The following is a 27976-nucleotide window of genomic DNA, read 5'->3' as shown; positions in this document are numbered from 1 at the left end:
ACGCGTCGACGCTTCGCGTACTCGCTCCGTTGTGCTTTGATAGAGGCAACCTTGGCGGATAATTGCGCTTAATTGTCGGGGGATTATAAAAAAAACACACACACATACACACACATTGTGACGACAAAAGACCGGTAATGAAATTTAATAACGTCGACGGAAAGTGTAACGGTGAACGCTCGTTCCCGACGAAATAGTTATACATTTCTTACGGAGATTTTTCCGTTGCCGGTCGGCGACGATGATGGCGCGCCGCGCCGCCATTTTTTCGGCGACGCGGACAAACCCCATTATTTCGAACGATAATTGAGAGTCCGCCGAGCGAGAAATTGCACACTAACTGCACAGATTGTGCGCGTTAATGTCCAGAAATGGCGGCATTGTGGCCGTTCGAATTGATTCGGGGAATCGCGTACGCGCCCGCATCTGTATGCGACGGCACGTACTTCTCGAGTAATTTACGAAAACGGGAGTTAAACAGACGCTTATGCTTGCATAGTCTCCTCGAAGGATTTCCTGCTGGAGGGGATGCAACAAGTATAACGATTTGCCGGTGGATACTCGTGCACGCCGCGGATCTTCGTAGGAAATTGGAAGCAGATGTGGATTGAAGGATACGCTTAAGTAACAACTGATTGGTGCTCTTGAGAATTTTAATGAATCGATGATCACGTGATATTTTTCTGGCTCGTATTCTGTGCGCTTGTGCTTGTAAATGCAAACGGAATCTATTTGGAATTTGGAAAGCGAAGACTGTAGATCTCTGTGCAGGATTATTTTTCGATACACTTTGATTATATTTTTCGTCGTTATTTCTTCGATCTCTAAAAATATTAATAAATCTAGCATAAAATAATGTTTCTCTATATGTTCGATGCACTTATAAATGCAAAGAATTTGAAGTCCCCTTTTTGTGAATTTGAAGACTAAAATTCCGCGGAAATCTCGACGATTCGTTTCGCTTGAATGGAATTCCAATTGACTTGATTAAAGCGACATGTAAAAATTCGATTAATCGTTGCCGAAGTATTTTTAGTATTCGGCGTGCTTGCAACTCCATCCGAGCGTCCACACTCGCAGATGTCAGATTACAAAAGCGACGCTGCGAGATACGGCGAGCAGATCGATATCAATTTATTTCCAGACTCCTCTGTTGATTCGTAGGTCATGTGTCATCCGCCAGAACATTGTTGCACACTTCCTTGCATTATCAATCAACTCTAATTATACACTCGCACCAATACGCTCGCGATATAAATTGCTTCGTCGGTGCGACAAAATGGCGGGCCGCCTTTATACTTCAGTCGTCTTCGAATGCACGTGTCGCGGTATATATGTATATATGTATGTTTCCTATTGCATTTCTTAAATCGAAGGGCAAATAGTAAAATGCATAAGTAGAAATACAAACGTTGAAGCTAAAAATCAAAAATTGTATTCAGTTATTAAACTCCCTCTTTACTTCGACAACATATTAAGCAATAAAAATTGGAAAAACCACGTTGATTACAATATCGAAGACGCGATATCGTGCTTCATTGTGATTTACTCCAATCTTAGGTGGAACTGGCGATGTGCGTTAAGGGTTGAATTTAAAAGAACTCTTTGTAGGAACACTGTAATAATAGTTTGGGGTCGTATGGAAATAGGCTCGCCCGTAAAAGGTGGTTCGTAGTAACCTGTCCATTTTTAACCATAGTTTTCTCTGAGCAAACCTCGCGGTATAAATAATTCCTGTGGGAGATGCGGCAGACCTCATCGTCGTTAAGCTAGGGTCCCGCGTACGCGTGACACCGCGTAAACCGTTTCGAACCGAAAACGCGTTACCGATCGTGAAGTGCGCGGCCCGAAAGCTCTTTCGAATCTCTAAAAAAAAGTCAACTTTCGTAGTGTCACACTCATCGCTAATAGAAACACGTATCTAACCAGTTACCTCGCACTTCACGAGCGTACACGTCATAAAACGGTGCGTATTTCTTCAACGATTAACACGTTAAACGCCACGAAAATCTTAAGCGTTTTCCCATAGAGTTTGTCTTTTGTAGCAAAGAAAAGTGGGAACAATTATGAATTGTTCGGCGTTGCAACGTTTGCGTTACACTATTATCAACTTAGTTGCCTTATTAAACGTTTTTATTTCACATCGGTTGCCTTGTGTGTTACGATTGTTTTTTAGTCATTCAAAATAACGGGTTACAGTTTCCTTATTTCGCAATCATTATATCCCAAATGCTCTGAATATTTCAAACGATTGGGAAAATCGATAGTTCCACTTGAACACTGTAATCTATATACGAAGAAACCGCGGAAGAATCAATTGTTACGATCTTTATAAGAATTACACGTTAATCACTTGGTAGTTGCAGTGTTAACCCTTAACACTCCAGGTTGTTTTGTGATCTGTCAGCAACTGCGACTAATTTTTATAGTATTCCCAGCGAAAATGAGAAATGCAACGTTTCTTCGATCTTTTATTTTCCTAGTACAAAATTCGGATGTGAAAATCGAATAATTCTAGGGTAGTTTCTTTAAGATTCATTCGAATATTTATAAGAGGATGATTTTTGCGGCTAATTCTTAATCGTTGAAGAAGCACGCTACACCCATACATATGCACGAACATCCATGAAGTTTGCATCAATATTAACCTACACGTCTACACTAGTGAAAAACTTGCGAGTGCAAAGGGTTAAAATAATCTAAACTCGCCGAGCTCCATAGGAACTGTCTTCACGTGTTTTTCAAGGTCCATTACTTCAACATTCTAATATTATATTTCACCATAATACGCAATGATCGTTTCATGCGTCTATCGCCGATCAATATTTCAAAGGAGAACTACATGATAACAAAGTATGATCGTTCCGAAGGAAGAACGTGTATCTGCACGACAAAAGGAACAATAATGATCCAGTTTTCAACGCACCGGTGTGCCGCGGTTGAATAAAAGACATTGAAACGGGGGACGGGCGCATGAGTACATATTATAGCATTACCTATGTCCTCAGAAGATTATCGTCTCCCCGATGCACTTATGATATACACAGTGTCACGTAACTGTTGGTATTCTATGCCAAAACTGAGTCGAAAGTGTAGAATACAATTGTTTCGTACGAGGCTTCGTTTTCGAGGAAATCGACGTTCAAACTCTTATCCTACAATATCGTGTCAGACTCGTGATGAACATTTAAATGTAATTTAAGGAACTTAAATATTATTCAATCTGTTTGAATGCAAACTATATGTTCTCTGATTATAACTTAGAGCACAGGTGAACATAGAATAAGACTGGAATTTTTTCCTGTTTCGAATAAATTATTAGGGTTACTTTAACCCTTAGCACTCTAGATGGTTTTGTAATCAGCAACTGCAACTAATTTTTATATTCCTAGCGAAAATGAGAAATGCAACATATCTTCGGTCTTTTATTTTCTTTAGCACTAAATTTGGATGTGGAAAATCGAATGATTTTGGGGTAGTTTCTTTGAGATTCATTGAAATATTTAATATTATAACTGCTGCGATATTCGAGCCTACAGAGTTCAAAGGGTTAACGATTTGCCCTGCGAATTTCTCTTATTTTAATTTTTATTCGATTCTTTTGACATAGAATCAGCTCCTGATTGCCCGTATACACGTCTCTATCAAGTAAAATTGTTTCTGATTCGAGTAAACGGCGTTTTTGCGTATAACAACAGGCGGGACGAGACCACGCGTAACAATGGCGCACGAACGAACACTGTGTTCAGCGAGCTAAAGAGGCCAATCGGAACGCAATTGAACATTGCCCCGCTGTCATCGAGCCCATTTGTATATACACAATTGTTGCGCTTATAGGCACGTGTTCAATCGAGAAATTCCTGCGTTTCTCCGTGCGATTCGTCCCCCAGGACTCGATGAAGTTTGTAAATCCGATTACCGCTCGGAGAAATAGTCGCACGAATTAGAATATCGCTGGGGAAGCAATGGTTTCGGTCTATACACACGGGAACGAGCTTGTTTACGTGTCATCATCTTATCCCTTGCTGTGCTGTGAATATTAATATCCATCGTGGAACTCCGATATTGGTTCGTTCTCTTGCGTACTTAATATTGTCGAAAGAAAAAGAGGAATTGCGAAGGCAAGAAGAAAATAACTGAAAGTCGATACTGGTATTTACTCACTTAGCATCTCCGATGGATTCGTTATAAAAAGAAAGAGGGAATTGTTGAAAGATGATGAAGAAGTAAGTGTCTTCGTTGTGGACTCAATGTTGTCAAAAGGGAAATATTGTAAAGAGGACAGGGAATTTCTTAGAGGTTGCAATTAGCACTCCAGGTTTTTGTAACCTATCAGCAACCGCAACTAATTTTATAATATTCCTAGCTAAAATGAGAAATGAATATTTTATTTTCCTTAGTAGATTATTCTCCTTCTTAGTAGAACATTTGGATATGCGGAAAGTCGAATGATTTTAGAGTGGTTTCTTTAACCCCTTCACCTATGATATACTTCTCATCTCTGGTCGATACGGCTACTTTGTCATTAATAATTTATTGGAGAAAGTGAAAAATCCTAAGCATATGTTACGCCTATATTTCCTTTCAAGTATAATAGTCGATTACAGAGGAATAATATTTATTGATTTCGAATGAACTGAGTAATATATATATTTGAAAATCACGTTGAAAATCTTCACCTCGAGTCATTAAAATGTTTAATATTATAACTGGTGCAATATCCTACAGAGTTCAAAGAGTTAAAATAACCGGAAGATAACGAGGAAAAGGTGAAACGATGAAAGCCACTAAAAAAAGTATCTCCATAGATTCAACATCAAAAAAAAAAGAAAATAAAAAGGAAAATTAAATAGTTAAAAGTCGATGAAGAATTATCTCGGCCACGTCAGGGAATCGATACGGCCGCTGTTGGTCCCGTAATGTGCGCGCCGCCGCCATTATATGAAGTTCATTAAGCGATCGTTGCATAATTAAACGGGCGAGCTGCCTACCAAAACACACGTACGCGGACGCATACTCGCCGGAACGTATCCAGTGCTATCATTAAAATCGGCCGCGAAGTAAACGTTTCGGTCGGTAAATATTTAAGCCGGCCGGTAAGGGTTCGGTAATGAGAGTCGAAATGGATCGATATGGACACGTATAAAACCGTCGGCGACGACCCGAGAGCGCGCGCGCGCGCTCGCCCTCGAGTTCCTAGGTCGCCGACACTCTCCCGATAAGTATTGCCCATCGGCTGAAATTGCTTTCCTATTTCGAGCCCCCTTCGTCCATGCGCTTGCATATTTGTCACTCAATAGCAATTAATTGCTCGCGACGACTGCGGACACGTCACGCTCGAAGTATCGGCTAAGATTCTATACGTAAACTGCTTTCGATTTACCTAAGGGTGCAAGTTGTTTATGAGTGCCCCGATTTTACAGATTACTGTGGAACGATTGAAATCGAGCCAATATTTCAGCCTGCAAGGTTTCTTGTAACATTAACCCTTAGCACTCCAGATGGTTTTGTAATCTATCAGCTGCAACTAATTTTTAGTATCCCTAGCGAAAATGGAAAAAATAACATTTTCTAGATCTTTTATTTTCCTTAGTACAAAATTTGGATGTGTGGAAAATCTAATAATTTTAGGGTAGTTTCCTTAAGATTCATTAATATATTTAGTATTATAACTGGTGCAATATTAACTTCTATGTCTCTGAAATCGCAGATTCTTCTTTACAAATCGTGATTCACGAAATTGTGGATAATACGAGTACGTAAAGAATTTTGTGTATTGTTTTAGAGAAGTTAACACATTGCGGACCGGTAACGAGAAATCTCGTTTTTATTTTGTTTTTATATAAAGATCAGAATGTTCGCCAATGGTTTTTCTACTTAGAACGGCGCTGTATTGTTGCGTCCGCAATGGCGTCACCCGCATACAGGCCGACGAATACGCGTCACTTGCCGACTTTATCTGCTCTCGCACGTGTAAACACAGACATGAATTACTCCCCGAAACAGTTATAATACGAGAGAAAAAGAAACGAATCGCGGCGCTGCGCTGTACGGGCGACGATAAAGCCAATCCGAATGTAAATATTCGTTCAAGTTCAAGTATAGTTGATAGTTCCACCGGTTGAATGTCGCGAGAAAAATCTGAATGTAATTCGAAATGTAAACTCTGCGAATCGGTGCTTCTTTTAATAATACTATAGAAGATTGGTAACATTTTGATTGTAAGGCTTGTTAGATATAAAAGCAAAGGTTTTTGAAATTAGATTATCAAGCTTTATTTCGACGTTTAATGCAATACTATGCTATTCAAGATTTAACGAATTTTAACAGTAGTACTTGTTACTAAGTGTTTGATAGATAAATAAGTGGACCGTATAAAAATTTGTAGCAATAGATTTTGTTCGGTTTCTTCGTACGTTCATTATAATGTTCAAGTGAAACTATTGATTTTTCAAATCGTTTCAGATATTTCACGCTCTTGAGATGACAATAATCGCCATCTTGGCGGCTGCGTTAGTTCTAGCGTTCAGCTGTGTAATTCGCTCTGAACGTATATTTTATAAAGAAAGTTTAGCCAAGTTTATTCAATATGTTCAGACGAGTATCGAAGGAATATTTTATTTCGTATTTTCCCATCGCGCGACGATAACCGGCGAGTGAAATCACGCATACGCGATGCCGGCCGTGAATGTGTCAACCGTCCGCATTGTTCTATCCGAGTGTAAGTACAGGACGTCGTTTGAATCAGTCCCGTTTTTCTATTCCGATCACAGAATTCTCGTTTGCATGTCAGACGAGCGCGGCGTATATCGCAACGGAAGTCTTAATATCTTCGGACAGCTCTGTCGATTGTTCCGAATGGAAAGACAATCTCCATTTTCCAATTGCGAAGAGAAAACATTGTGCAACGTCGCAATAAATTTTTCATTCGGCCGCCTATGAAGACCTTTTCCTACGAACCACCCTCATGATTAATGAATCCGATAGAAGCACAGTGGAGAAGGCGACACTCGGTCGCCACGTGGATTAATGCAGCAGTTCGAATTGCAACAAAGACATTCCCTTTTTGCATTTCAGACGCTTCTGTCTGTCGTTCGCTGTGTGTTTTATAGCATGTCGTTGCTGGTAATGTTATTTTTTTAAATTTGATTTGCTTTTAATTGTAGTGATTATCGGAATGGTTTGAATGATCAAGAAATTTTCGAATGATTTATGTTACGGTTACACGAGTACTGATTACTATTTGTTACTATTCGTTACCATTCATTATTATTCATTGCTATTCATTATTATTCATTACTATTCATAGCTATTCATTACTATTTATTACTATTTATTACTATTTATTACTATTTATTACTATTTATTACTATTTATTACTATTTATTACTATTTATTACTATTTACTACTATTCATTACTATTCATTGCTATTTATTACTATTCATTGCTATCCATTACTATTTATTACTATTCATTAATATTTATTTTTATTTCATTACTATTTTCCATTTCTTTAAATATTAGAAACACAAAGCATTATCCATAAAACAGATAACATTGAACCCACCCTCACTCTCCGAAGTAGCTCTCATTTCTCTTCATTACTATTCATTACTATTTATTACTATTTACTACTATTTATTTCTATTTCATTACTATTTTCCATTTCTTCAAATATTAGGAAAACGAAACATTATCTACAAAACAGATAACATTAAACCCTTAGCCTCCGAGGTGGCTCTCATTTTCCTTCATTACTATTTAGCGATATGTATTAATATTTATTTCTATTTCATTACTACTCTCCGTTTCTTCAAATATTAGAAACACCAAACATTATCCATAAAACAGATAACACTGAATCCACCCTCACCCTCCGGAGTACCTCTCATTTTCCTTCGCGCGGCACGTGCCCCGGTTGACTTTCCTTCTAGTCGACAGCCTTTGGCCGCATTTAATTTCCGGAAAATCATTCCGATAATAAGATGGCACTTTGTTTCAGAAAGCCCGCAGACAACCATCTTTCATTAGTTGTAAAAGGGTTGTAGATCGAATGCCGACCGAACAATTACGGTAATGGTATTTTTCTTTGCGCCGGCCTAAGCGGCGACACAAACGAACCGGCCGCTTGTGATAACAAGGCGTCATCATCGCCACGTCCCGTTCACCATTGTTCGTATTTATAGCGGGGCCACTAACTTTGATCATCGTATCTTTTGCAAATCGATGGCGCGCGCTGATCTCGAAAAGAAAAACGAAGTGAGGAACGTTGATCCGCGACGATGACGACCTCGATGACACTTTCATTATCGGGAAAGCCTTTTTTTCTGCTCCCCAATCGCGCTAACACGTTTATGATCGCTGACGTGAGCTCGCGTCATTCACGATGACGTTTCTAGTTGACTTTTTCAATGGAATATCCTCTTCATTACCAATGGTAGTTAATTATGTGCCTTTGTAACAACACGAGTCTCCTCCGACCAGCAATTTTCAATCAACTTTCACCTCGAAAGAAGAAATTAACGATAGAATGTTGATAACATCGAATATTGTAAATACAAGACTCGCGTGAATGACAAAAGAATTAATTAGCAGGCAAATAAATAATACGCAATTAACGATAGAATGTTGACATGAAATATTATAGATATAACAGACTGACGTGAATGAGAAAAGAATTAATTAGCAATCTACAGCCCATAGATCCACAATCAAAGCTGTTCTAAAAATTCGCGAAAATCATGAAAATCATGAAAATCATGATATTTTGTTAAATAAAAATATCTTTCTGTAATATAATTGTCTATAACACAATGTAAGAAGAAATGTTACGTGCAAATGAATAATATGCAATTAACGACAGAATGTGGATAATATGAAATATCGTAAATACAAAACTCGCGTGATGAGAAAAGAATTAATTAGCAGTCTACAGCCGATAGATCGACGATCAAAGCTGTTCTGAAAATTCTCGAAAATCTATATCTTGCAAATGAAAATATCTTTCTGTAATAATTGCGCTATAACACGATGTAAGTTCTTTTCGCAAGGTAAAAGAGGTAAGGTAAGGTTAAAGATCGGTGAAAGATAAGAGGTAAGGTTGAAGATCGGTGGACTCGAGATTATGAATCATCGAAGGGGATGAAGGAAGTGAAGTGAAAAAGGAGAACGTCGCGTCGGAAAACGACTGGCCGCGCGCGGACAATTTCCTTTTTTTCCACGGCGGTTTGTGCACTTTAGATAAGTTGTTCGGGGCAACAGCGCGGAATGGCTCGTAACTTTGCCCCGAGTGAAATTAATTTCTTCTCGATAGAATCTTAACGACAACCGGGTTCCATCGTCAGCCGCTTACGCACACACACTTTTATCTGCGTTTCACAATCGTCGAACCGTTTGTTTGAAATTTCGAGCGGGAAAGGAGCAGGGGGCGGGGAGAAAAATGCGACAGGAAGGAGGCGAGAAGGGCTATTTGCACAAATTATCGAACGATCATCGTTAGACGGCTAATCGAGGACTTTCCGAACGAGTTTACCCCTTATCGGTAACCCGATCCGCATGAGAGGCGATTCTTAAACATCCTGATAACAGTTTCACGCAAACATTGAAGCTCCAACGAATTTCTTCGCTCGGCGAGCGGGGAGAATGCCTCAAACAACTCGGTGAACCGTACGCTTAGGCTGTTTGTAATCAAACTATGACTTAATAACTTCGAAATTACAGATGGCAAGTTCTACTTTCAATCGTGCTTCGATCGGAAACACCAAGAATGCGTTTATCGAGAGTTTAACTGATTCGTTATTCACTTCGTCCGTCGCTGCATCGATTTCTTCGATAATTTCTCGGCTAAACACCTGTTATCTTCTCAATAATTGCAGGAAGTTAGGAACGCGTCGTTTCGATACGTTTTAGTGTCGATGTGGATTTGTGAAATAGGAAAATATGAGAATTTAGTAAATTACCGTGGATTGTTCAAATTTGCGCTTTCGAGTGCAATTTTCGCTGCACACTCGCAAGAACGAGAAATCAGAAATTGTCGAAGTTTTACTAACCGTACCAGTCTAAATAACTGGTTTCGGTTAGTAAAAATTAAACAGTAATTGAACTATTAAATTATTAAATTATTAAACTCATGAATGCTCGAAATAATTTTCAGAATAGTTTCACTTGAATACTATAACGAACGTCTGCAAGAATTAAAAACAATTTAGTACTGCAATTTTTATAGGGATTTATCATACATAGGGATTTAGGGATTTAGTATACACGTCATCTTAAAGCTTGAAATGATTTATACTTCTTTCAACGATGAGTTTTTGATTGTTTCGAATAAACTTGTAACACTTCTTTGCTTTACTTTTAATTTTTCAAGCATTCGTCCTGCGTTTGACGAGTATGCACGTCATCTCAAAGCTTGAAATGATTTCTATTTCTTTCAACGATGAATTCCTGATGTTTTCAAATAAACATATAACTCTTCTTTGTTTTACTTTTAATTCTTCATTGAAATGCACCCTAAATGCATTCGTCCTGCGTTTGACGGGTACATTATTCTTTCATTTCATTACGCAAGGCGAGAGATTTTTTCAAGAAAATTCCACGGCTAACAGGTTTAGTGCTCGGTAGTTCTAGTACGAACGCTTTCAAACGAAATTTATGTTCCCGGACGAGTCATCGGTCGCCGGAGCACACGTGGATCGTTGAATCGACGACGTCGGAGGCAGACGAGCCGTTCGCGTTTGTTCTGCAACGGGAATCGTTGTTAGCCCGTTGTGAAAACGCGCGAGGATCCATCATGCATCGGAAAATATTACGGATTGTACGAGCCGTCGCGGCGAAACGCTCGTTACGATTTATCGGTTGACTCAGGTGCGCTGGATTCACCTTGACTCATTATTCGGAACCGCTTCCCGGCGTTTTCATCGCTCGATAATCGAATTTGCATCTTGCCGCGCGGCTGCGTCTCGTCCGAGCAAACCAATCGTTGGTAATCGATTCGCGGACGGGATGATTTCTTTGATAACGCGAACACGCGTTTCTTTTTTTAAACGGTCGCTCGAAATATTCCGATTGTTCGGTGAAATCAAAATTTTATTCGACACAATGTAACGGTTGATCGTCGAAGCGATAAGATAATTCTATAAGAAATCTTCAGTTTCTACTGTAGACTAATTACAGGCTAATGAATCGATAATTTAAACTTCTATAACTGTGTAACTTTGAAGTCAATTCTAATTGAATTGATATATTGGAAGCTTGTTGGGTTGTTTCATTTCGCATAAAGTGGGTCGAATAGTTAAGTGATTAATTAACTTATTAACTAACAACTTTAGTAGCTGTATTGAAACGAACATGCCTCGTAATTTTGAAATTACAATGACGTTGAACTTTCACGCTTGATCGTGTCAAAGTTTAAGTGATTAAATAACTTAAACTTTGATACGATCACGCGTGAAAGTTTAACTTAATTGTAATTTCAAAATTACAAGGTATATTCGTAGATTAAATGGTAAAATTGTGCATTCTTTTAGAAAGTGATATCACTATACAAATTCCACAAGAATCGATTTATTCAAAAGATACATTGGAAATGGCACCTTTTTAGATAAATTTAAATACTGATTCTAATTCGATCTTCATCACTGGACAACTAGTTTAAATAGTAAAATTATGTATTCCTTTAGAAAGTATAATAATATCACAGCAATGCAAATTCCACGAGAATCGATTTATTCAAAAGATACATAGGAAATGGCACCTTTTTTAACTAAATTTGAGAAAGAAATGCTCCATTACACTGTAATTATCATTCGCCATTAATTTCGAAGATACTCGACGAAATGTACTTCCCGTTCGAAACCGTTCACCCCTTTCAATCGTGAATAACGACCGATAAAAAAGGAGGCACGTTGAATATTTTTGTAAGAAACACTTTCTACCGGGGTTTCGTGAAAATCGACGGATGTCACTTCAACCTGACCCTCCATTATCCGCTGGTAATATCTCTTATTAACGTTTATACACGTTACACGTCCATATGTTTCGTACGCGTCGTTACGAAATCGGCAGTGGTTCTTTTGTTGCGTTTCGCCAGCCCGTAAATTGACACGTTGTAATAACATAGCGCGTAAAATCTTCAATTGTGCGGCTCGCCGCAAAGGACCGGTGGTAGTTTCGACGTCGAACGTTGTCGTTCGTCTTGTTCCGTTTTTATCTTTTCACCCGCGGTCGGAAAAATGACGCTACCTCGGCGACGCAGCTGCGTGACTCACGCCGGCCGGTAGCCTTACGTTCGCGACTTTTGATTGTTTATTGACAGCTCGGAGACGTTAAAGGCGAGCAACGTTGTGCTTTGTTATCACAGTTGTAAAATATTCTTGAATACCAACAAGTGTCGATTCGTGAGCCATATACATAACTATGCATAACATTAGCCGCCGCTACGTTCAACGGAGAATCTCCGAAGTTGCTTTTGATTTACCGTAATACAAATATTGTTTCTCGGCTCCTTGATCTTTGAAGCAAATGTAGATGTTGGAGGACCATGGAATTATCTTTTTTCATAGTAAATCGTTAGCAATGAAAGTCTTAACCAGTTAATTATGTTCGACGAGTATACAGGTCATCTTAACCCTTTGCACTCGAGTGACCCTCAGTCACCACTTGATTTGATTTGCAAAATTATGAAGTCTTGTATATATGGAATATATGGAATATTCAAATAAAATAACTTTCCTTCTTAATTTATATATGTTTTCCTATTAATTACTTTTAAAGGACAAGAAAAACTTTCGATTGCAAAGGGTTAAAACTCTTAATGCTAACTTTTTCAACGATGGATTATTTATTTTTCGAGACAAACATGTAATTCTTCGTTTCGCTTTAGTTTCTCGTTAGGATATATTTTAAGTGCATTTCGCCTGCATTTAACCAGTATACACTTCAATATTTGATTTTACAATGAGAGATTTTTCAAACTAAATTCCACACTTAACTGGTTAGCAGCAGTTCTGAAAGAAATCATAGTGTGGAGGATACAGTATGCTAACAGTTCTAGTGTTAATCATTCCATCGCGTCAAGCAAATACTAAATTAAGAATAAACAATAAACAAATATCCATTCGAATGGATATATAGAATGGAATAATCAATCAACCCAATTGTTCCAGCATCAAATATCCCGTTGCGTGAAACAGATAATAAAATATCAATAAAAAGAAGAATAAGGACAGCGAAGTGTCCAGATGGCGGTCCGCATTCCGAAATCCCTAAAACGTTGCGTTCCCGTTTGTTCCAGGCGAGAAGCCGCACAAGTGCGTGGTATGCGGCAAGGCGTTTTCCCAGAGCAGCAACCTGATCACCCACATGCGCAAGCACACCGGCTACAAGCCGTTCCAGTGCGGCCTCTGCGAGAAAGCGTTCCAGAGGAAGGTGGACCTGAGAAGGCACCGCGAGGGCCAGCATCCGGCGGCGCCCGCCCTCGACTACCGCTCCCTCCAGCTGCCCCCGCAGCCCAGCCAGGTCCGGCATTCGCCGCCGCTTCAACCCCCGTCCGCTTATCACATGATACCGATACCTGGTAACAGTTGAGAACGCTCAACGCCCGTCATCCTAGCTACCCGATCGTCTCTGCTCGGACTCGAACCGTTCGCGTACCGTAGGGAGATCACTTGTTGGCTAGCCTAACGAATCTAGGTCTGATTGGTCGGTTCGTTCTCGTCAGTTCATTATGAGGAGGTGGAAATGGTAACGGACAGTTTTATAGGGTAGAACTCTGTATAACGTGATTGAAAAATCGAGAAATAGCGGATACAAGAGGACCAATTTGACACTAGATTTAGGGAGATCGATGGCTGGGTTAAGGAATGTAGGTCTGATTGGTCAGTTCATTGTTCAGAAGTCGAAATGGTAACGGAAAGTTTTATAGGGTAGAACTTGTAACGTGATTGAAAAATCGAGAAATAACTATGAGTGAGGTTTTCCATAAGAAACCGGAGGATTCACTTGACATTAGATTTAGGGAGATTGTTGGCTAGCCTAAGGAATGTAGGTCTGATTGGTCAGTTCATTATTCAGAAGTCGAAATGGTAACTGTTTGAGAGTTTTATAGGGTAGAACTTGTAACGTGATTGAAAAATCGAGGAATAACTGGTTTTCCATAAGAAACCAGAGGACCAATTTGACACTAGATTTAGGGAGATTGTTGGCTGGGCTAAGTAATGTAGGTCAGATTGGTCAGTCCATTATTCAAAGGTGGAAATGGTAATTGTTTGAAAGTTTTATACGTAGGCATCAAGTCATCTCCCTACAATACGTAATACGATCCCGATCGTGGCACGCGTGCCCCCGTTTACACGCCCCGAGAACGAACAGATTGGAGGACAGCCTGCAACGACAGTGATCTTTAACCTCTTGCTCTATTGTTTCTTTCCCACTTGCGCTCAACAAAGGTATTTTGTTCATAATTCATTAGAGAAAGTGGAAAGTTCTACACTTATTCTATTTCTACGTTTATTCAGAAGCATTACAATTAACACATTGCGTGGTAATGAGAAATCTCGTTATTATATAAAGACACTTAGCTATGCAACTTTGCTAATTACCACAGTATTGAAAAAATATAAAATTTAATTCGAATTGATTATCTATTTCAAATATATTACACAACAATATATCTGAGCTCAATTCAGTTTTCTGAAAATTAGCCGGCACGCAATGTGTTAGTAACAGGAGAATATTCAATTCGGACTTGGAAGAATTACATAAGTGATGCTTTCAAATTACAAGGTACATTTCATCTCGAACTATTTCTAGCGCCTGAGACCAATATCGACAGTTAAGGGTTGAACACCTTGCCCTCCAAAAATCTGTCACCAGAAATAATCAATTTATTTTCATTTTATTTAACAACAAATCTATTCACAAAAGGGGAACAATTCTTTATTTCCACATTTCGAATCGACAGATTACTCGAGACTTAATATTAAATACATTTTACAATTTCGATGCAAATCGAGGCACCTTTGGAGTGCAAGGATCAATGACCTTGAAGAATCAAATCTTAAATTTCCTCAGGCTCGTAGTTTGCCGTGTGAACATTCGCCAACGGATTTTACAATCGGGAAACAATTGAAATGTCGCGCGACAAATTTCACATAATCCCCAAAATCTTCGAGAATGGAAAAGCGTCGTCGGGATGACACGCTTCCGCATGTTTTCGAGCTGAAGCCCGTAGTCATCGGCGAGTGAACAAGATTAGCCTTTTTATGTAGGGAATCGTCTGCCGTCCATTATCGCAGTACTATCGGTATGTATGTTGATACATGTATATATAGTATAAATATACACCTGGGAAGAAAAAAAAAATATATATAAATATATATATATATATACACACGTTAAAGTAGACGCAAAAAAAAGTTATATGTATATACACCGTGTAAACGCGAACACGCACAACGGTCGATGCATTGAAAAGTATTTGGTCATTCCACGAACAATATGTTTCCTTTACATTTCTTTTGTTTCGAGAACTTCAGGAGATTCTTTTCAATTCGAAATACAACTCTTCGTTGTGCAAAGAATGAATTTTTTTCAAATAGCGATCATTGAAACGGGATAATATGAATAATGGACATTGTAATTTCCGAAAATAGGAGATAAGAGAATATATTATTTCTGGGATGACCGGACACGTAGGTAATCGTAAAATAATTGTTCGTTGGTTCGCGATACCGAATGCTTCGTTTTGCGAGAAGTCATGGAGTCGGTTGCTCGGTATAAATTGAAGTCTCGATGATCCTTAGCGCTCGAGAATCTGAAATGGAAGATCTCGAGTGTTTCGTTTCGCAGCGAGAGACGGGCGACTGTACGCGCTAATTAATTAGAATTATTCAATGGTCGAATTTGAACGAGAATTATTTCATTGAGATGAAAGAATGTTCGTCGACCTTAGAGAACGTAGGGAGTCTTTTTATAAAATTCTACAGCAGATCGAGCCTTTTTTACATGTGGAATCGTCTGTGCCTTAACTTCTAACGAGAAAGTAATGAGAATTACAGCTACTTGTAAAAAGTACGATTTTTATCGGTGCGATCGAAGGTTTGGATGGGAACGATGGAAAATCTGCGGAAGAAAGTCGAATGGAAAGGAATGGAGCGATCGTAAAAGAGATCCTGCCTTTTCATGGAAACGCACAATAATATGCACCGGTATGTCTGTGTGTCGGTGTGCGCGCGAATGTGAATCCGAATAGTTGCGACTATAGTTTCCGTGCGTACGAGTCAGCGTTACCAATCCGCACGTGCAGGGTTTTCAGATACTCGGGCCGTTTATTTTGGAAATCGCTCAAGTCCATTTGAAAGCAAGAATAATAATAAAGAAAAATAATCTGTTGCGACTGCCGTAATTGGACTGTGGATCTGGAATACGAATTTTTAAGAATATACACAATTATTTACGGAAATTCCGTTATATATCATATTCCAGTATGAATTTTTAAGAATATAATCAGGAGAGTGGAATTTCTGTAAATAATTGGTTGGTAATTAATTATATATATTTTATATATTTTTATATATATTAAATATATATTATAATTATATATATTAAATATATATATTTGTTTCGCATCTTGTGTATTCCGAGCAATTAAGCATTTCCAAATTTCAATTCGCGAAAATCGTATAAATCAATCTAATAACAACTATCAACTTAATTTCTTTGAAAAATGGATCTAAGCTATTTTGAAGATATTTTTAAAATAAATGGCTCACTTATATGTACGTACACTTATTTATCGAAACGATTAATAATTATCATCGATCGCTTAAATGGTAACGCGAAATGATATTACCGATGACAACACCGTCGAACTTCGAGAAACCAAATTCTTGCGAAGAAAGTTGCTTGAAAGATTATAAAGCTACCAGTTGCTAATATTCAAAATATGCCCGAAATCGATGTTTTCAATTGCACAATCAATGATGTAGCGATAATCGATGTGTCATTGCTGTTTGCGTTCCACACTGCAGAGAATCATTTTTCTGTTTCATGAAAATCTTCGAGTTTCACATTCGGGAATCTCATAACGAAAAATCGGAACGAAAAAAATAAGAAAAATTTCAGAATAAACGAACCTCGTCTTTTAGTTTTCCTTATAAGGTAAACGATATTTCGGAAAAATTGAACAAAAAATTGAATTACGTGCACAGCAATGATAAATCGAAAGATGATAAAGTTTCTTCTATTTTTCTAACAGTGCTTCCAATTTATAGTTTCCTCAGCGACACTTTCGAAATGTTCTTTTGTGGGTTTCCTGTTCGAAAAACACTGTTTGAGCAAAATTCGAATACACATATGACACGCACGCATGAATTGTAAACTCCGGTGATGAGTGAGTACACCATCTGCAGCGATTTTCTGGGACCAAAGCGATCCTCGATTTTTCTGCAATCGATTTCAGCCGAGTTCTCCTCAGAGCACAATGGGACAGTGCCACGAAATCAAAATTACGGATTCTGGGATGTGCTTCGCGTTTGCAATCAGAATTTTTTCGATTGGTGAACAGAATTAAAATAATTTCGTGTTTGTTTATCGAAACGGAAAGATCGTTTGTCGTATCACCGTCGATAATTCTCTTCGGGTCGAGTGAGACCCATTTTATTCGAATCTTCTTCGATCTTATATTAGAATTTATTTATTTAGTTAGAACCTCGTGTTTGCAATTGATGGTTTCACGAATCATTAGCTCGAAACGCGAGAAATTCGTCAAAGCGTTTGATTTAAGCAATTCGATCACAGAAATGGAACTTTTCCGTTTTATATTGGAAATAAATTTTCACCCTTTGCGCTCAAAGCAATTCACTTTGGAATTCGAAGCAGTCATTTCTATAATATGTTTTTTCAAAGCTAAGATAAAATGGAATTCTGTTTTATATTGGAAATAAATATTAACCCTTTAAATTTAAAGCAATTTACTTTGGAATTCAAAGCAGTCATTTTTATAACATATTTTTTCAAAGCTAAGACAAAATGGAGCTCTTCTATTTTATATTGGAAATAAATATTAACCCTTTGAATTCAAAGCAATTTACTTTGGAATTCAAAGCAGTCATTTCTATAAAATGTTTTTTTAAAGCTAAGGCAAAATGGAATTCTTTTATTTTATATCGGAAATAAATTTTCACCCTTTGCATTCAAAGCAATTCACTTTGGAATTCAAAGAAGTCATTTAAAGTAAGCAACAAAATTTAAATTAAGCAACAAAGCTATTTTATTTAAATACTTCCTACAGCGATACAAAGTTTAATTTAAAACACTAAATATTCAACTCATAATTTCGTTGCATCAAATCAAGCGGTGACTGAGAGTCACCTCTCGAGTGCAAAGGGTTAAATCGAACAGCTTGAACCACACCATTCGAGCGCAAAGGGTGAAAGCTCCGCATTTCGAATTGAAATTCGAATCGACTCGAGAACGTCCAAAGTTTTAGAGGAATTAAGGAACGAAGCAGACGAAGGGTGTGCGGGGGATTAGGGGGATTGCGTAAGAATTCGATTTTTCATCGTCTGGCAACGAATCATAGCGGCTAGAGGACCAAAGATAGAGTAAGTCGGACCTGCATAGTAATCGGTAATCGTTCGGGTTCTGAATTCTCTCGAAGGTTCCTTCGAAATTCGAGCGGACGACGAACCCGAGATCCACCGAGGACGAACGGTCCTTTGCGCGTGCGTACAGATTGTATTATATTAAGATTATCGTTAGCGACTAACGACCCGAAGGATCAATGTGTCACCCGTGTGGGCCACGTTGCACGTAGAAATTTCATATTTTTTCAATGTCTCCGACGATGCGACGGGAAAATGATTGTTGAACAATGCGATCGTGTTTCGCGCTGTTACCGTTTGTAGTTCGCGACCGTCGAACCGAGGGAAATTCGCCCGAGAAACTCGTAATCGGACGCGTTAGCGTTATTAGCGATTAACCCGCGAACTGTTTGCATTCCGTCGTGAAATCGTGATTCTAACGAATCTCGAGTTCGTTTTTAATATTATCTTTATTGTTTCGCTTCGGAGGAGTTCGAGCATTCTTGAAGTTTGCTTTGAGTGTTCGGTGAGAGAGCGATTTTAAAATAGACTCGCGTCGAATATAATTTTCTGTACAGTTCGCGGGTTAATAGATATGTAATATTAAAGAAATGCAGAAAGATGGCGTCGGCGAGAGCAGATCGAAGGATCGATGGCGACGAGGAAGCGAGTGTGTGCGAGTGCGAGCGTGAATGACCGATTTGTGTTGATCGGTAAAACCAAAAAATATGTTTATAATTGGTATAAATACGGTATCGATTGAATAAATTGTTTTTCTTATAAACCGTTTGGGTTTCTGTTTATTTTTAATCGAAACGTGTTATCCTTTCCGTAGGAATCCTTGTGATGCAGTTAAACAACTGTTTTGATGCTGCAGGTATAAAAAGACGATTGTTGCATTCCTGCAGGTTGACCACGAGAATTTAGAACGTTTCGTATAATATTACGTATCGTATCGCAACAATGGCAAGTGGCGTTAGAATTAGTTTTAATTCGACATGAGTTTCCTTGTAATTGTTTCCAAGCAATGTGTCAATCCTTTGAACTCTGTAGGCTCCAATATTGCGCCAGGAATAATATTAGATACTTTAATGAATCTTAAAGAAACTACCCTATAATTCTTCAATTTTTCACACATCCAAATTTTGAAGGAAAATAAAAGATCTAAAAAACGTTATTTTCTCCATGTTCGCTAGGGATGCTAAAAATTAGTTGCAACTGCTGATATTACAAAACCATCCGAAGTGCTAAGGGTTAATTTATCGCTAAAGTACTTCAAGCAACTACTATTACAAAGTACTATATTTAAATTTTGCACCAGCCGAATAATATATACGAGTTGAACACACAAAGTATTTAAACTCGATTATTTATGGGCTGACCCAATAATCGCGTTGCACGTTCGTAAATCCATTAAAATCAGCCCGAACCTGAAACTTTCTCGACGCTTATAGAACGGAAGCTTCGCGGAAGACACCGGCCAGTCGGACATTAATTATTTCTTGTTTAATTCCGTTGTCACGTGACTCGGCCGAGCGTATATAACCGGGCCGATGGCGTTTCTCTTATCTGTCGCGTACCGGTTACCGGTTAACGCAGCTCGCCGCGACAAAGAGACACGGTGCCGACGGTTATTACCGATGGCTTCGCTATACAAACAGCGTGTCGGTAAACAATACCGTCCGCCATGAGCAACACGCGACACACGCCATGCGCAGATGCGCCAGCTAGACGCGATTACCGTAGAATCACATTCGGGATCATTATTGCGGAATAGCGTACACACACTCTCCGGGTTCGGTCTCCTTATCGATTCCTGTTTGCTAATCTGATCGTTCAAGGAGGCATTTCGAAAACCAGCGACGCTATTTTATGAAACGTAATCTGTTAAACCTTTGCACTCGGGAGGTGACTCTCAGTCACCATTTGATTTGATATAATAAAATTACAAAGTGTTACGTATAATATTTAGTTTCGTATCGATATGTGGAACGTTTATATAAAGTAGCTTTGTTCTTTAATTAACGTATTTCTCATAACTTCGTCTCAAATAGTGTCGTATATGTCTGTTAAGAAAGTGTTGAATATTTCTGGTGTAAAGCTTTCGAGTGCAAAGGGTTCATACTTTGAACTCTGTAGGCTCCAATATCGCACCAGGAATAATATTGAATATTTTAATGAATTTTAAGGAAAGAACCTTGAGATTATCAGAGCTTCCAAATATATAACAGTGAAGTATACAGTGAAGCTATAAAGTTTGATATTTAACCCTTTGAACTTTGTAGGCTCCAATATTGCACCAGTTGTAATATTAAATATTTGAATGAATCTTAAAGAAACTACCCTAAAATTATTAGACTTCCCATACATCCAAATTTTGTACCAGGAAAATAAAAGATCGAAGAAATGTTGCATTTCTAATTTTCGCCAGGAATACTATAAAAATTAGTTGCAGTTGCTGATAGATTACAAAACAACCTGGAGTGCGAAGGGTTAATATTATACTTCATATAATGCATCAGTCTGAGAAATATCGACGTAAAACAGCTTTGTCCGTCAATTCACGTGAATTTCGTCAGAAAATGTTGAAATATTTCTAGTGAAAAACTTCGGAGTGCAAAGGGTTAACTCGCTTTAGATCTCAAATCAAAACTTTCTCGGAGAAACGCACCTATTTTCACGGTGCAAGTTAACACTTTGCCTTATCATTTATTTCGACTCAAACAGCGCAAAGGGTTAATTTTATACAGTGATCCTATCGTCAATCAAGATCCCACTGTACATCGCGCGAGTCGGTTCAATCCTTATCAGTGTTAAGCTTTTCATCAGAGACTGTACCCGTTTCGCCGTGCTCTAGAATAAAACCACAAGAAGCGCGCGGGTATTTTGCTCGGTTATTTTTCAGTAGCGGGGACGAGGTTCGCGCGGTGTATAGTTAAGGGGCGACCCGTCCGTTTAATAATTAGAACGGGAGCAACGGAGTCGAATGTTTCTTAGAAAGTGCATCATTGTTTTGTTAAAACTCGCGAAGCCTGGTGCACGGTTACGTCGCGGCGAGAAAGTAACACGTCCCCGCGCAAGAATCGGGAGACCTTCGGTCGGCTAAAATAAAAGAACGAGATAATATCTTGGGCAATTTATCCTTTTTTTCTATCGCGCTTTCATCGGTTATTTTTTTCAAAGAAGGCGTCCTCCGTTGGTAATTTGTCCCTACGGCGGAGGATAATCGTCGATAATCTATTAAACCGCGATCCTGTTCCATACTTCTTTTTCCCCGTACCTTTCCCTCACCTGCCTCGCTCGGAGGCTTCGCCTTCGCGGCTAAAAATGGAATGTTTCAATTAAACGGCGAGCCGTTTCAACGTTTAGACGCGGCGAGCGTGAATTATTTATGCACCGCGTAGGAATCTGAAGAAGGATTGCTGCAACGGACTTTGCATCCTAACACTGTTTAATCATTTATTAATTATCGATGATGGCTGCCGATTTTTCAAGAATTTTTCGATAATAACGGCGACCGCAATAAGTCGTTTCGTACAGTATCGTTCAATAATTAATTATTTGCAACGCTAGACGAAGAACGCTTCTAACATTTCTCTGAAATGAAACTATTTATTTTCAAAATCATTTCGAATATTCGGTGCTTCGAAGATATCAATAATTGCTAAACAAAAACATCGAAACCAGTCATTTTGACTGGTACGGTAGTTCTAGTGTTAAGGAATAAAATATTAATGATATTAGTGATAATAATAATAATGATAACACTACAATATATTTATATAATAATTTCACTTAGTGTACCTCGAGTAATGAAAACCCCAGAGCAAAAAGTGTTTTCCTAATTTAGTTTTATAGTTTCGATTAGCTACTTGCAACCGTATTAACGAGTAGATTAATGATCGAAAGTATTAGGAATTTGCAACTAAAATCAACGGAATACTGGGTGAGAAAAAATGAAAACTGATTGACCAACCGAATTCCTCAATCTAGTCATCAAGTGAGATTTCCCTAAAATGAATGCAGTTCTTCAAGCTAAAAATGCAAAGAGACAACAGGAAGACGTCCACGTTGCAGCAAAGTTGGCGTCTCGGTTCCGACGCATTCGTTTAACGGCCGAGTCGCATAAACGAAGGGCGCAAACGGAACGAAGCACGACAATTTCAGGTACAAATAAGAAACTGACGTTCGCGTTCATTCACCATTGTTATATCTCACTTGGTCGTAATCGCGAACAATTTAAATGCAGGTACAACTTACGAAGATAACCGAACGCTTATTCATTGTTGTGCAACAAATGTTTGCAGAATGTATGAATTTAATAACGAAAATGTTTTCTTACACTGAACACATCGAGTAACATTTCGCAGATTTGTTAATTCGTCCGATGAAATTAGTCTCCGCCAGAGATTGTATATTAACGATCGAATCGTTCGAGACCGTCGACATTTTAAAACCGTCCTCGATCCCTTGCTTCGCGTGTAGTCCCACGAGACGTCGAGCTGACTTCGATAAATACGAATGTTATATTCCCCGTTGAATCGGAATCGGGCATTATCTTTCTCGTCAATAATTTACCCGCGGAGTAAACATACGTTTATTCTAAATTTAGAAGTCTTTTATTGTCTCCGGTGAATTTATTGGGAACGATATAGCCCCGACGAGAACAGTTGCCCAAGAAATCGCGAGTAAGAGGTTAATACAAATAGGCAGGCGATCGTCGGCAGTTGGGAAAAAACGTTTAATTTTATGCTGGCATCAATGTTAATTAAACGTAAATTAAAGGTTAATTAAAATATGTGTATGTATATTTTATAATGGAGATTATAAAATCACTAGTTCCCAACGTTTCGAAAAACGAACAGTCTTATTAACGAGTTTCTCTAATCCGATGTAACGTATGGACATTCCCTGCCTCTACGATCGCTTCCGTTGCCATAAATTCTGGCGAGATTGCTGTATATTCATGTACCGGTAGTTTCTGCATGCTCGTAAAAAATGATAATCGAGTGGATTGACTCGAGCGGCCGAGTCATATATATCGGACATGCCATTCGACGTCGCTCCATAGGCGAAGGAGCCTCGGGTTTCCACGGGAATCGGACAGAAAGAGAAATGGAAAGTGTCCGGTTCAATCTGATTCTCAAAACGGAAAAATTCACTTTTCGTTCGTCGCTTTGATGTACGACGATGCAGCGAGACACTGATCCGAGAATTTACGCGGAAATCGTCGTCGCGTGGATCGTTTATCGCGAAAGTAACTCCATTTTTTTTAACACGTTGACTGAAATTGGCATCTCGAGCGTTTTCTATTAGTAATATATGTTCCTTCGTAACAAAGGTACTTAAATGGCATTAGAAATATTGCTTCGATGCGAACATTTTGACGATTTATCTACGTGGTTAACAGAAAGATCATTTTCTACGAAAAATCCGCACATTATTACAACGTGCGTAAAGGAGACTTCTTTCTCTGCATTTTCTTCACTTTGGTTTCGCCAGCAAACAATTGAGAACCGTTCTTTTTATCTTCTATCACCAGATATTTCTATTCAGCAATTTTCTGACTGTGATTGTTCTCAAGCAATTTGGACCACCGTGACAATCAACGTAAAAATTTATATACTTCCCTAATTGAAGAGATCTCATAGAAAAACACTATAAGTGCTAAAACTCGAGAAGTCTGTATTTCTATTGAAATACGTTGCAAACTACAATGAAGGTAATGTAATATATAAATCATGGAATGTAATTATTATTCTATCGAGCAGTCTGTACTAAAAGTGCATCACTGATACATAAAAGTTATTTTTTCCTCCCTTCAATATTCAGAATTTCCTCAGTTCTACAAATACAGTGACCCCGAATTTATCCCAATAAAATAAAAAAGTACTTATATCTAACTTCTATACATAGACGTTTATTTAAACGATGACAATTCATATATATATTTCGTTGTCAACACAAACTTCGTTTTTTCCAATACCTTTTCCTTTTTTCGCGTTTATTCAAAACAACGCATACACGCACGCACATCCATGAAGTTTACATCAGTATTAACCTACACGTCTACGTATATTACAATCATCCACAACACTCCAAACCAACAAAAACTAAAAAAAAAATACAACACCATCGAACTAATGAAAATCGGAAGACACGTGTCGGGTGATCGATCCTGGCACACAGCCTGTAACGCGAGAAATACGCGAACAGGTGTCCGAATACATTGTCCTCGTACGAATCTCGTAATAAACCGATGCACACGATCGCTATCTAAATTGGCGTGTAACACGGGAAAGAATGTTCATCGGTCGGTTAATTGGAACCTTCCTGTTTTGTCTTTGCGGTGGTAAATCCTGTCGAAAGAAGCAACAATGTCGAGAAAGTTCCGGCCGAGGGAAAAGTAAATGGGAACTGGGGGATTCCCTATTAGGGAAGCGTCGTTATTAAAGTGTTCTGCGTGTGGCCGGGGCGACGAGATATCGGTAGCATCGGTTACGGGAAGGAGCGGAGCTGAGCGGAGCTGAGCAGAGTAGAGTACGGTTTCTGGAAACAGTTTTTTACGGCTTGCCGCCGATAACGAATATTTCGGTACAGACAGACGCCGCTCTGGTTTCCACGTCTCTGACTTTATTACCTATAATTATAGATGCAGTAAATCCTCGTTGTAACGCAGTCGTTTGGAAACACAGCTTTTCCTCCGCGCTGTTAATCCCGCGCTGCCTCCGTGCCTTGGCTCATTGTGCTTTTACGCTCCTGTGCTTTTACGCGCGCTCGCCGGTCCGATTATCTTTTCACGCGTGAACAAATTACGATAGACAACAGATCTGTAATATTCGGAAGCGTTTTTTTTTTCTATCTTGAGAATGATACGCGTCACCTTGCGAAGGAGAGACGGAAACGTTGACGTATTTGACGTGGAATTTTTGAGATCGTCTTTGTAAGTTCGTCTGATTTTATTATCAGTTTAAGGATGTGAAATTGGTTTTTTATTCGGAGAGAGAATAGCGAAATTGTTTACTTGTTCGGCATGAGTGTCGCTTGCGATTAACGTGTCTGTTACCGTCATTTGTTTTCGCGACGATTTTCTTGGTAATATTCTATTGAATCGAAGAAATTTATTAAATGACATATTGGAAAAGTGAAATTGAAAAGAGTACATCAGTACGCCTTTATGGCGAAGGTGGATACATACATGTATAAATAAATAAATAAGTTAAAATGACTAGTTCGGAACATAGATGATTAGATGAGTGTGGCTATGAGTCATAGAATGAAATACATAAAAATAACTAGAATGATAAATACAAAAATAAATAAATATCTAGATAAATAAATATGTAAAAAAAGTAACTAAATAGATAAATAAGTAAAATAATCAAAGTAATAGTAAATATAAAAAAAAAACGCGCAGTGTGGGCGGGAGCGCCTTTTCATATTTCAATAGTATTTCATTCAAATTACAATAGTTATTTATACAATTATTTATATTATAGAATTACCTACTGTACAAAACTAATTTACACCAGATTTACCATAAAACATCTTAGTATTTCTCAAAAAACGTCCAATGGTTTCACTTCAACTTTTTAGCGCAATTCTTTCTGTCATCGATAGCTCTAAACATCACAATCTAATCTAAGTGAAACATTTATAATACGCATACCGCATCAAACCTATCCGTGCAGAGGTATAGCTAGTCCCGTTGATAGCCTAAATAATAAAATATTAGCCACTTATTCCGACAGTAATCTACCATCATCCACTGCACTTATTTTCGAACGTATATTAGCGCATCAAACAACTCGTCGAAGGAAACGCGAGGTCTTCCGCCGACCCGGCATCTCCCGGTATCAGCTGCATTATTATTTAACGAGAGCCTAGCAAAACACCTTATCTCTGCCGCGCGTAGTTTCGAAAGGAAGAGCTATAGTTCCAGATAATCGCGCAGCTACGGTATTAACAGTCGTCGCGGCGACTGCGGATTATTTAATTTCCGGATCCGTATCACGACAGTTATTATTACTGTCGAATCGATCCCGGGGAACGATACGAATACAGGGAACGATCAGTCGGAAGGAACGCGGCGCGATGAAAGAAGCCACCTTATTTTTTATTCACCGCTCCCCCGGGGACAATTCTCTCGTGGCGTTTATCGGACGTTTCTTGCGACACAGAAAAAACAAGGAACAGTCGATTAAAACGGTTCTTAGGAACGTAATTCCCTTGCGGGAGAGCAGATGAATGTTTTCGCCGCGTGTCTCCACGGGAACAGCACACGGTCAGAGTGGAATTCTCGTTTGAACCCTTTAGCGCCGGCGTTTGATGACACTTGTTCGTGGTAATTTTTGCGACCAACCCTTTGGCGATGATTGATATCTTAAAAGCATTGAATATTATAATTGAAAATAATCTATTGTTACAATTTTTATGGGAATTGCATATTAATCGTATTGAATGCTCGGTAGTTCTGGTGTTAACGGAAATTCGTTGATACTTGATCAGAAGAGAATGAATATTTGTTCTGAGAAATATTCTCGAGTGCAAAGGGTTAAGAACATGCAATTTCATTATTCGAATGAAAAAAGATCGATAGCTCTCTATTTCGATGTATAATTTAGCTTCCCCTATGGAAGGTTTTGAATATTTTCAAGAAATCCCTGTTCGTAAAGGGTCGAGCATGGTGTTTCTGTATCGTTTACTTCTAATGTTACCGTAAGTCTCGAAGGGTCTTCGCAACGATAAAAATGGTAAGAGAATTATTAATGTCCATTTAGCATTCGTTGATATTCTCACCGCCATGTCACTCGAATTAATTGTCGGCGTATAGAATGGACCGAATTTTGTTAGATGTCTGAAATATAAAGATACAGATACGCTGACAATGTAATTCGCGACATTTTCGTCGAAATGTTCGTATAAAAGTGTCTATATTTCTGTTTTATTTACTGAACTTACTGTCGGCGATCTTGTGGCGTAAATTTCGTGAGTTTTGAGAAATTTCAATGTGAACTTCGCATTGAAATTCCTCGAAACACACGAAATTTACATCACGAGATTCCTGACAGTAAGTTCAGTAAATAAAACAGAATATATATATATATATATATATATATATATATATATATATATATATATTTTTATATGTGTAATTGTAATAAAAAGAGTTGAATCTGTCGAACGATGTTATCAAAGAAAGTAACATTTCCTTCTAATCAAGTATCCTTCTCGCAATGGGTTTGAACATTATTTGTGCATCAGCGCGCCAACGGTTAGTTGAACTCGTACCATACATTCGAAAAGAGCGGAAAGACCTAATAGGATGTAAAAAATCCGATACGCTTTGGAAATTTTATGACCGAGCATACCGTGAAGCCATGAATTACC

The 27976-nt window shown here is 38.5% G+C and overlaps 1 protein-coding gene across 1 annotated transcript in view; it reads left to right on the top strand.

The window, feature by feature from the left end:
* LOC116429300 (uncharacterized) overlaps nt 1-19364 on the top strand; it is a 40483-nt gene extending 21119 nt beyond the window's left edge. The window contains exon 6 of the mRNA XM_031982083.2: nt 13297-19364. Coding sequence (XP_031837943.1) covers nt 13297-13589 — 293 coding nt within the window. The 3' untranslated portion in view covers nt 13590-19364. The remainder of the gene's footprint in view (nt 1-13296) is intronic.
* Nucleotides 19365-27976: the final 8612 nt, after the last annotated feature.

The sequence above is a fragment of the Nomia melanderi genome, chromosome 3, assembly GCF_051020985.1.
Source record: "Nomia melanderi isolate GNS246 chromosome 3, iyNomMela1, whole genome shotgun sequence".
Classification (NCBI taxonomy): domain Eukaryota; kingdom Metazoa; phylum Arthropoda; class Insecta; order Hymenoptera; family Halictidae; genus Nomia; species Nomia melanderi.
The sequence above is the reverse complement of the archived record's forward strand: the minus strand, read 5'-3'. Positions and strand labels throughout refer to the sequence as shown.